The sequence below is a fragment of the Podarcis bocagei genome (assembly GCF_964188305.1).
Source record: "Podarcis bocagei genome assembly, chromosome: 5".
Taxonomy (NCBI): Eukaryota; Metazoa; Chordata; class Lepidosauria; order Squamata; family Lacertidae; genus Podarcis; species Podarcis bocagei.
This window is the reverse complement of record NC_138129.1, coordinates 46,053,466-46,065,566: the sequence shown is the minus strand read 5'-3', so window position 1 is coordinate 46,065,566 and position 12,101 is coordinate 46,053,466. Positions and strand designations below refer to the sequence as shown.

The 12,101-nt window shown below is 42.7% G+C and overlaps 1 protein-coding gene across 5 annotated transcripts in view; it reads left to right on the top strand.

Annotated features, from left to right (window-relative positions):
• FOXP4 (forkhead box P4) overlaps window positions 1-12,101 on the top strand; it is a 152,268-nt gene that overhangs the window by 120,024 nt on the left and 20,143 nt on the right. For all 5 annotated transcript variants that reach the window (XM_081195835.1, XM_081195836.1, XM_081195837.1 and 2 more), the window contains one exon: window positions 1,064-1,165. In XM_081195835.1, coding sequence (XP_081051961.1) covers window positions 1,064-1,165 — 102 coding nt within the window. The remainder of the gene's footprint in view (window positions 1-1,063; window positions 1,166-12,101) is intronic.

Genomic DNA, 12,101 nt, shown 5'->3' with positions numbered 1-12,101 from the left:
AGTAGCTCTTTGAGCATGCACAGCAGGGGTGGGGAACCATTTGCAGCTTGAGAGCTGAATTTCCTTCTGGGCAACTTTCAAGGTCTGTGATGGCCAGTGGTTGGAAGGGCCTGAGGCAACAGTGGGCAAAGCAGTGAATGTGAATTTTACCTTTGAACAACAGACTAGTTTCTATCCTTCTCTATCTCCAGCCAGATAATAATAATAATAATAATAATAATAATAATAATAATAATAATAAAGCATATCTAAAAACTTAATAAAAACACCATGCATTAAAAAGCTCCTGATACAGGACTGCCTTCAGATGTCTTCTAGACAAGCAAAAGTCATTATCGGAGTTCAAAGACGCATTCCCACCAGGCAAAAATACTCAAGGTGGATGTGAAGCAAGGCTAGTGAGAACTGTGGCCTGCGGAGGGGTCTGGCTTGGGAGAGTCACAAGGGCACCATTTACATGCACACCCCAGGCCTGAGGTTCTCTGTTCCTCTGCTGCTAAGCTTGCTTCAGTGCATTTAACCTAAGAGGTAGAGCATTCAAATTATGAGAGTAGTGCTTCTGCACCTCCTTTTATATTTGAGGACTAGCTATTCAGTCCATAATATATTTCATTCCTGGCTTTTGGGGGGGGGGTCTATAATCTTGGGTAGGTAATTGTTTTGCAACATATCTTGCTTCTCCTGTATCTTTAATAAAGGCTATGTTTGGGCTGATTCACACATTCATACATATCACTCTCAAAGCCTTATCACTCAGTTACTTGAGTCTCAATTCATGAACTGTCTTCACTAAAAATGCATTGTTTTGGAGTAACCTTGTACAGCTATACAGCTATTTTTAGTGTTGGATCTGTGGTGGCTGTTTCATGCATGTTGGTCTCCACCTGATGTTGTATTCCTCAAGTGAGAAACATGGATGTCCTAAATTCAGATCTTTGAAATGTGTAGTTGAAAAGCAGAGCAGCATCTTCTCATATGTCCTCATAATGGTTTGCCTAGTACTGGTGGTAAGAACTTATGGGACTGATGTCTGTGAGTAACTTTTTCTCACCTTTCAATGCAGGCTATCCTTGAGACACCCGACAGGCAGCTAACATTGAATGAAATCTACAATTGGTTCACACGGATGTTTGCCTACTTCAGGAGAAACACAGCTACCTGGAAGGTAAAGCTTAGTCTGGGATTTTAATGCAGCTTTAGTGCCAACACACTTCTTAATATGGAACTGGGTCTCAGTTTGGAGGACCTGCTAAATAATTTCATGTCCCAAATGTTTTTGGTGGAAGAGGTTCTTAAATAAGTGGGAGCAGGGAGCTCTTATTAAGCAACTACATTGTCCATGTTTGATCTGTATCTCGGCTGCATCCTGGTTATGGACATGACACTGGGAATCACGAAGAAGTTAATGAATTAAGGCATTTACTCTGTCAACATTCTGCTAAAGATTCTGTTCTGGAGTGGTACAACAAGGCCACTTCAGAATAGATATTCTGCATGTTCTTACTTCTTTTTAGAATTGGAGAGGAAGGATTGTTCATTAGTTTATGACACCAGGATGCAGATTCATGTTTCAGTTTCCCACTCCATTTAGCATTACACAGAACGTATGGTGCTTGGATACTATGGTAAAGGCAGCATCCACAAAGAAATATGCACAGCCTTTTGTAATACACTCTATGTACCTAAGGATGGATTCAGATGAAAGAGGTGGCTAAAACAAAGTGTGAGTGACTTGCACGTTCTACTTTCCCTCCTTTTGACTTATTTCTCCTATACCTGTAGTGAGATGTGTAAGTTCCCCATATCTTTGGGAACTTGCCACTGGCAAGGTAGGCAGCTCCCTTCCTTGGATATGACTTGAAGGGCAGGGGGAAGTAGCTGAATGAGTCATTCTTATCTCCTTCACACACACCCATCCTTTTTTGTGCTGCTTTCAGTAATTGTGATGTGACTGTGAGACTGTCAGGGAAAGGAGCTGGGACCAATGGATGCAAACCTTCTGAAAGCAGGGAGTACTAGTAGCGAGGAATATCTAACGTCCCTCCATCTCCATTGCTTTCTAACTAGGCCCTGTGGTTGTAGCTCGCTCTGGTGAGAGAGCTGTGGGTACTCGGCACAATTGACAAATTGATAATTTAGCTTAAAATGTGTCAAACTGCCTGGGTGGTAAAACAAGCCAGGGAACTATATTCCTTCTCTTAGAAGAATCTGTTTCAGCCCTCTGAGGTGGAGGCAGTGATGTGTGGGTGGGTGACAACAGCATGTGACCAATCTGTTCCGTTATAAGGCTGCAGAAATAGGTCTGTGCTGGCATGCACGTGGCTTGTCTACAGGAAAAGCAGAAGGGGAGTTAGAGATTCTAGAAATAGAAAATAAGGTTAATGATAACCCGGGGGCTGGTATCTCACTGCATGTGGCAAATAGATGATGCCTTAGCCAAGCTAGCAACGATTCAGGCTGGCTTTTCAGAGCATTGGGATGCAGATGGTCTCCTGATAGGGAAGATTGTGTGTGAGCTGCTAATACTCAACTTTCAACCTTGGGGAAGAAGAACATGAGGAGGCAACTTAATCTTTGTAACAGAAAACAATCTTGCACATGAAAAGGGGCTAACAGAAGCGCCACCCAGTCTCCTGTCTGGTTCAGATTCCCTATGGGCTGTTAGCTGTCAGTTGGTGTTTCTGTCTTCCCATCTGTAAAATGGCACAACAAGAAGGGGCCGGTTTCCTCTGTTACATTAACATATATGTAATATTGCAGTAGGCCCATGATCCTAACTGAGGTCTTGATTACTGCTATAATCATAATCTTGATATGTCTGTCTCTGTCGCTCTCCTTTTCACCGTAATGTATAACTCTCTAGGCAGTTGCCAGACCATCACTGTAAAGGCATTGTGTGGGAAACAATGGGGAAGGGTCATAGCTTAGTAGTAGAGCATATGCTTTGCATAGAGAAAGTCTCAGATTCAGTACTTTTGAGGTAGGGATGAGAGAGCCTTTCAGAAATCTTTCAGAGAGCCTTTCAGAAGCCACTGCCAGCTAGTGAAGTCCATACTGAGCAAGGTGGACCAATAGCCTCACTTGTATAAAGGAGCTTCTTCTTTCAATATTTCTAAACCAGACAATGAGCACACCTCCCCTACTGTGTACTGGAGGCACAGGCTCTGGATATGCAGGTGCCGATGCTTGCTCTTGGAATCAAGTCCAGCTCCCTTTGCTTGTATTTTTTCCCTGAAGAATTCAATTTTAGCAAAAGTGTACCTCCTTAAAATGTGTCTGTGCCCGTGTGTGCTTTCATCATGAGAAGATGGTCCTGATGTTTGTCCTAATTCAAAGCTTGGCCTGTTAGTGTCCACTCTCTCTGAATACACTGATCCATTCCTTGCTCATGTGTTCAGTGACATCTGGAAAGCAGAAGAAGTAATTCCAGAAGAGATACAAAAGTGAGGGAGGGTGAGAGAGAGGATAGAAGGACTATCTCCAGAGTAGAGGGGTGTGTGTTGTGTTCCTACAGCTGGGCATCTCTGCCTTTCAGCTGGAGGCCTGATAAGATTCTGTCTTCCAGACATGACATAATTCTGCCAGTGTCACATGCAAGCCGTGATACAATCACTCCCTCAGACGGGAAGCCAGAGTCATTGTGTAGCCGTCAAACTCTTGATAACGACCAAGCAGAGCTTGCTGCCCATTAAGCAAACACAAGTCTGAGACTAGCAAGTTATTTTCTGTGAGTGAAAAGGGGTTATGGCATCAACCATGTAGGAAGTGAGTGAATTTATTTGGATCAATTCATAGAGAAGTGCTGAAAATTCTAAGTCACCTATAAACATCATTGGGGAAGGGTAGCTGTATGTGGTAGTGCATGTGCTTTTCAGTGAAGAAGTTCCAAGTTCATGGAATCTTCAGTGAAGAGTTACCAGGGAGCAGGGCAAGAAAATGCCTCTTCCTCCATTTCTGTTGTGTTGCTTCCGAAGGGAGACTACGCCAGGCTAAAGTATGATGGCTTTGTCCATTGTTGCCTGTGACTGTTCCTCACTACACAGCAGCCTATACCCTAGCTTCTGGGGAACAAACTCGGAGAAAAATTATTTATTTGCTTGCTTGCCTGCTTGCCTGCTTGCTTGCTTGCTTGCTTACTATATTTATGTAGCCACCCCATAACAGGCATTTTCTAGGTGGCTCATAAAGAAAAGAAAATGCAATATTCAAGTACGACATAAAACAAATTAAATTATTTTCAAAAATTGAAACTATTAAAAACAAATTTAAACCTCAAATTTAAAACAGAGAGACCAAAACAATGAAGTTTTAAAGACCTGGAAAGATATTCAGCTGGCACCGAAAAGCCCATAAAGATGGCATCAGGTGCACCTGTCCAGGATGGCTGTTCTATAACTGGGGTGCTGCTACTGAAAAGACCCTGTCCTGAATACTTGAAAGCAATGCTTTTCTGTCATCCTTCATCTGCTTAATTTGTGAGGCCTTGGCATGTCTGCAAAACTGGCAAACAGGTTGGTTTCAGAAAACAAATCTTAAAGCCTTGGGCAAAGGGGAAAGAAGTCAAAACTCTTTTTTGTTCCTGCCTTTTCTTTTCTCGTACTGCCTGAACAAGGAAGAAGAAACAGAAGGAAGGTCCTTTGTGCAGCTTGTTGGCTACCTTTCCCTACATATGCAAACATACATGTACAAATGTGACACACACCAACAGGCATATAAACAAATGATACCAAGATCTGAGCTTGAATCTAAGGACAAAACTACTAGGAAGAGACTACTTATTAAGGACTGAGTGCCTACTTAAGCATGATAAACATGATAGGTACTTAGTGCTTGGCACATTTACGTAGATGTTGGTTTTTGCTTTTCTTTAGAATGCGGCAGCTAGACTGGTGACTGGGAGCGGCCGCCGAGACCATATAACACCGGTCTTGAAAGACCTGCATTGGCTCCCAGTACGTTTCCAAGCACAATTCAAAGTGTTGGTGTTGACCTTTAAAGCCCTAAACGGCCTCGGTCCAGTATACCTGAAGGAGCGTCTCCACCCCCATCATTCTGCCCGGACGCTGAGGTCCAGCGCCGAGGGCCTTCTGGCGGTTCCCTCATTGCGAGAAGCAAAGCTACAGGGAACCAGGCAGAGGGCCTTCTTGGTAGTGGCGCCCGCCCTGTGGAACGCCCTTCCAGCAGATGTCAAAGCGATAAACAACTACCTGACATTCAGGAGACATCTTAAGGCAGCCCTGTTCAGGGAAGTTTTTAACGTGTGATATTTTATTGTATTTTTGGTTTTTATGGAAGCCGCCCAGAGTGGCTGGGGAGGCCCAGCCAGATGGGCGGGGTATAAATAAATTATTATTATTATTATTATTATTATATATTTGGTGTGCTTTTCAATGCATCTAATCCCTGAAAGCCACAAAGCAGCTGTAGTGCCCATGGCTGATATCCCACATTATGGTACCCTGGAGAAATTGTGCAATTGCTCAGGAAGTTGGCATATCCTCACAGAGGAAAGATGTTAAACTTATACACAACCTGGTACCTTTATTTGTTCTCATCCATTTTCCTCCATTTTGTGGTTATATGCTGAAATATTGAATTAGCTTTGGTGGTCCAGTTCTCCTCAATTTATTGCCATTCCAGTTCTTCTTGCTTAGTTAGGTAGTCCTTGTGGGTGGATGCTTTCTCATGGATGCACAACTCAAAGCACACTAAGAACCACTGTTACATTTTAGCAGTGCAAGAGGGTTGCATTGGACATCCACTGTAGCAAAACCTTTTTGTTGTAATCCTAACCTATTTGTCTTCTCTTTAAGACGTTCATACATTCTTCCCTCGTGCATTGATGGGGGGAGCTGGGCTGTGACCAGCAGCCAAATGTTTGGCCATCATGTAAAGTGGTCCTATAAACATAAAGCATCTCCATGCATGCGGGGCGATCCTGATTGACCCAGGATCTCAGCTTAAGTGGAGGCGCTCTGTGTGCACAGGCTGATGCATGCATAGGACTACCTTATGCATAGGTAGAACATGTGGTGTGAGCCAGCAGCAGGGCCACCAGCCCAATCCTGCTTCCTGTGAATGTGCGAAGGGTGAGTTATATGAGACCTGCTTTTGTTAACCCACTTTTTCTCTATATAGACTATAGTGTCCACATTCGCCTCTCTGCATCGTTGTCATTGATAGCCCTGCCTGTTTTCCGTTCCCCTCTCTGTGGTGGTCTGCAGCCCTTTCTGTCATTACTGTCCTCTCTTTTACTCAACCCAGAGTTTTCTCTGTTCCCCATCTCGTTAGCCATTTTTCCTCTCCACACCCCGCAGCATATGCTTGCTCACTCTCCCTTCTCACTGCACAGCAGCAGGTGTCCCTGTTCCCTCCAACGGTTATGCCCCTTTTTGTTTCTCTCTCCTTTCCACAGGTCTCCTCACACACGGATCTGTTACTTCCCTTTCTCTGTTTCCGCTGCTATTGGTCTCACTTCACCACTATCTCTAGTACTCTCTTTTTGCACCCTTTCCAGCACAAACCTATAGATGTCTACTCAGAAGTAAACCCCACAGAGTTCAATAGGGCTTACTCCTAGGCAAGGGAGTGTAGGATTGCAGACTGTCCCTTTATACGCTCTCTTTCTACCCCCACCCTTATCTCTTCTTCTGCCTTGCTAAACTCAGCAAGAATACCTAAGGCATTCATTTTCTCAGCGGTTCACACATTAAGTGCCTTTCCATATATTATTTGGCAGCAAACATGGGTTAGCAACTATGTGTTTGTGATAGGGAGTTGGAGCCAATCCTAGCTCTCTGCTGTGTTTAGTGATATGATACATGCATTTACAAACAGGTATTTGGCTCATTTGCTCATTACGTTTTTAGAGGTATGCTTTTCAACGTGTAAATCTGCCTTGAGGGGATCTTATAGGCAGGAAACCATTGAACATGGTGATCTGGTTGCAACAGGCTGGTAAAGCTTTGCGGTCGACTTGGCTGTAGAGTTTGATTCTAGGGAAATGAAAAGCTATGTAGAATATAATGCAGGTATCTTCCTGGACTTCTCTGCTGGAGGGCCAAAAACAGGCAGGGTGGGTGCTGCAGTTGGCTGACAGCCCTGCTTAGGTTGTGCAGCTCTATCTAGCAACAGAAGGAATAGAATATCCTAGCTCACTATCTATAAAAGCCCTGGATTTTGTTTGTCATTCATGTCTGGAGCTTCTCTCCCTCCTTTATTTAGTTGCCACTCAGCTGAGGAAAAAGGTCCCTTCATTTCTGGTTAACATAAGCTGTGCCTGCGCTCATGTAACAAATCACTGTAAGCTCTGATTCTAGGGGTTTGCTCGCCACATCATCCGTAGATGGAGACAGATAGTTAACCTATTCAAGTGCAAAATGAGAGACTTGAAAGAATATTCACTCCAGCTTCTTCAAGAATTATATAATCTTAGTCACTAGAGTCTGGAAAACAATTATTAGCTGACACCTAGTCAATTCACCTGCCAGAGGACGAATTTTTCCTACTATGTAATTATTTACAATACAACAAATTTCAGCTATAATAGCTTATGCTATGCTGTAATCGCATTCTCAAAACACCAGATAGGAAAGTGCTTGAGGGAATACAACCGCTGTGAAATTTTCAAGCAGCATGTGATGTCTTTGACTATTATGCCAACAGCACACAGCCTTGTGCTTTTATGTTTTCTTACAGTTTTAGAGTGCAGGTATACGAGAGTGCTTGCTTGCAGCTGTACTCTAAGGTTGGTAGGCAGATATATTTGTATACTGCTATATCCAAACCTATCCCTCTTTTGGACTTCTGTCCTGTCCTTTTCCCTAGTGGGCAAGTTATGGCTGCTTTAAAAGCGCGCGCACACACACACACACACACACACACACACACACACACACGAAAGTAAATATATTTTGCATAAGATAAATAAAAATGTGTTGGTAACAAAATGAAATATCAGCTCATTCTTCACAGTTATCATGCTACCTGCCTCTTGCATTTCATCACAGGAGTCCCAGGGACACTTGTAAAAGGGATGTTGATTGCACCAGAGATGGAGTACTTCTAGAATTTTCCTGTCCAGAGGACATAAAGTCTTCTGTTTCATAGTTGTGTGGTGTCATTTAAATAATTATATGTAAAGTCTTCCTTAATACAGTCGTGGACTATGTGAACTTCAAAATGTCTTCTAGGGTGAGTGGACATGGGGCAGAAGAACAAAAGTGAGCAGGGACCCCACAAAATCATCAGTACTGTTGAATATGTCCCCAAAAGCCTTAGGGGGAGAATAGCCCCCTTCATGCGTTCACCATGGAGAGGAGACTCCACATGATCAAGAGGCAGTGGGGCTACATTGCATTAGGCATGGGTGTCTGCAGTGCAGAAAGCCATATATGTAGATCTCTCTGCATTCTGTGGAACCCTGACCCATGTCAGAATACAAAGAAGCCTACATGTGTACAGGTCTATATAAGTAGATTTCCCTTTTGCAGACATGCACATCAAACATTTGATTGTGACAAGAAATCTCTGTGACAGCACTGCTGCCCCTTGATCACGTATGAAGGGGGCTTATGTTAGGCAAACAATATGAAATTGCTCAGAAATGGAATATTCAAAGAGAGATCCTTACATGTGGACACATTTGTCTCTTAAGTCACTTATCATAAATTATCTCTTCAGCAAACAGATGAACTCTCCTCCTTCTCCTCTCTACTACCTTCGAAAGAAAATGTTAGCCCTCTAGCTCACAGTCAGTCTGCCAAGGCTAAAACCACTATAGCACCCTACCAGGAGCACTAGTTTGCTCCACCTAACATTTTTAGGGGAAAATATGGCTGGGTTGTCAAATATTTCTGGGTTTGAACATGGAAATTTCTGGTTTTTAAAAAAATTATGGCAGTTGGTTCCCCATAGTAGTATTAGTGCACACAATATCCCCCACCTGACCTGCCAATCTCTGCCTGCCTGGACTACCCCTGGTTTGAGGTGAATTTTTCAAGATCACTATCATCCTTATTCTACTGAAGGTCCTCTTGGTTTTAAGCAATATGCCATGCTGATTGTCAAAGTAGTTAAAGGGCAATATTTATCCAGGATCACTATACAATGAATACAGTAGGGTGTTTAACACTAGGAAAACCTGGGTTATGTGGAAAAAAAAGTAAATGGAACAGCAGGTAACTTAAAAAGTGGTGGTCCACCCCCCAAGAGTAACTTAGTATGGTCTTGAAAGAAATCTACTCTGACTGTTATGTCCTTTAGTACCCTGTCATATTCAGTTATATGGCCAAAAGGCTGATTCCCCTTAAGAATGGTAAAGGTTGAAAACACATACAAACATAGGAAGCACACACCAATATATGCATGTGCATGCTTAATGTTCCTCTCTCACACAAACATTTAAAATGATGTGTATTTTAAATTATATTTTATTGTAAACCACTTGGAGGTTATTTACAGCTCAGCAGTATACAAATTTTGTTAAATAAATAAATGAACAACTCCTTTCCGCACAAACATATTTGTACAGAGAACCAGGCAGGTTCCCCAAATGTTAGCTGAGTTGTAGACCAGACCTACAGAACTTAAGGCCCATTAACAATTGTGGCACTTCCATGGCTAAGGACCACTGGGACATTTAATTTCCTTTTACTGTATTTCAATATACGTATATCCTGGTTTTCTGTCACATAGTGAAGCAGCTAACAACCTCATTTAAAAACAATAAACCATAATAAATGAAAATTTGAAATCAGTTTTAGAAAGACCTATCACCAGTCAATGACAGATAATTCAAAATGCTGAGGCTGCCAGGCATTGAAGGCCTATGGAAACAAGTAGGTCTTTACTTCCTATATAAAAACAAGTGAAGGAGAAGCTGTATGGCTTTTGCAACAAGGGCATTCTGTAATCTATGCACTGCCACAAAAAAGAATGTCAAACATCCATCCTTTGTAGCCCATTTCTACCTTATTGTGCATGAGTACAAATCTCTCTCAACCTCACAGATTCATTAACAGGTGGCGTGAGGTTGGTAGACTGGTCCTTCTCTTTCTCTGGATTCAGAGGTAGTCAGTGGAACCGGTACCATTTTTGACAGCATGATTCATTCAGTTGGCCATGCTATATAGCCTTTTTGTGTCAGAAACTCCTTCAGTGTGTAAATTGCTAAGGAAAAGAAAGGTTGGGGCCGGATTCAACTAAGCTGGAGCACTAGTGGAAGCCAGCACAGGGACTCCTGGTAGCACAGTGGAGCTTCCCCCCCCCCCCAATGTGCCTCCTGCTTCTCCCCCAGATCAGCTCTGGATGTTCAGAAGAACCCCCTGAACGGTTCAGGGAGGCAAGGCGGGAAATCATTCCATCTGGCAAGCAGAAATGCTTGTTCTGGCACAACAATAATATTAGCACAACATTGCATTCCACCCTTTGTGTCCTCTTGCCATGGGCTTCAGTAGTGAAGAGTAGAGATAATTAAGAAGGTCAGAAATAGAGTGGGGAAAGACTCAAAGAAGAAAAGGGAGTAATAGAGATGAGGATGCAGAGAGACAGGGAAATGAGAGAGAAGCTGGTACAGATTGCGGGGAAGAGAGTTCTATTGCCTAGCAGATATGATGGTTGAGAGCAAGCGGAAAGGAGGAGATGAGGATGCTGTGACAAATAGGATGTGCTGGGTGAAAGTACGATAAGTGCGAGCAGCTATAGAAGGACCTGAGGTAGTTCCGATAGAGTACAGTATGGAATACAGAGCAGGGGGCATGGGAGTCAACAGGGAAGTGGTTAAAAAGAAAAGACAGAGTATAACAATTGGCAGAAATGCTTGCCCGTTGTTGATGGGGTAAAGCAGTCCTGAAAGTGTCCCTTGGTAATTTAGAGTTTTACACCCTTGTTGTAAAGAAATGCCACAACAGCAGTAGCTCCTCTTCCTTTCCAGGCCTGCAAGTGGGTTGTTCCACTTTCATTCCCTTACCCAAAGTGCAGGCGGGAGGGAAGAGCCCAGTGGAGACAGTGCACATGGGCACCATCCTCCCCTCCTTCATTGGCAGTGGATGTCTTTACTTGTCCCATTTTCTCTCTGCCAGGGGTTGCAAGACAGAAATAAATCTGTTTGTATACTGCTAGAAAGAAAACAGTTCACTAAATTTCAGCAAAAATGTTAAGCATGTGCATAGCACTGCTCTTCTATTGCAAATAATGTGACTTAAAGTGCTTAACTTTGGCTGGGTTGTGCCCTGGGGGGGGGTGCGAGTGCGCATTAGATAGGAATAAAACTGGATTTTTATTTTTTTTAAAGCTGCAGCTCTTTTCTCACTTGTTATTTATAGCACAAACTATTTTGTTTCTTCACCTTTTGATCTCTCTTGTTCACTGTGTACTATTAACAACCTTAATTCTTATGAAACATTAGTCATTTAGTGCAAGGTGTTTTCCATTATATCGAACTTTCATAATAGTCTGCGGGCTCTTATTTGTAAATCTGGGCTTGTTGCATGAGTGAATACTAACTGCTGTTATTCACCTTCGTGTTTTTGATGTTAATGATTCAAAGATATTTAAAGTACGCCATAGACATGGTGGATTTGACAGCAGAATTACAGACGTTTCGGTTACTTGTGAGAAAATGGTTAATTCTAAATTAATTTCTTTGAAGCCCGCCTGGAAATATGTTAGGCCCCGTTTTGTGAGGAAGGCTGGCATCCTGCTCCCAAATCAGTTGTTTTGTTGCTGGTGTTCTGTGCCTCTGTCTGGATGACTGACCATGAATAATGATGTCAGAGAACTGAAATGTGTAATTTCACCATCCCCAGCATGAGATCTGTTGCTTCACAACGTATTGCTGTGCCTGTATTTTAATTCTGTAAGGTTTACAGGTTTTCGTCTATGCTCATCCTCTAAGCCTTCCTCAGCTGCTTTTGTTCATTGGTACAGAGTATCAGCAAGAGTTTGTTTCAGCAACTCCCACTTTCTTGGCAAGGGGGTGTACAAGGCTAATACAATCCTACTATATATTCATTCTTTTCATTTCATTCTTTGTCTCAAACCTTTGCTCTCATAAAGTCTCCCTGTCTTTCATTCCAGTGTTTTGCACCACTGAATTTTCC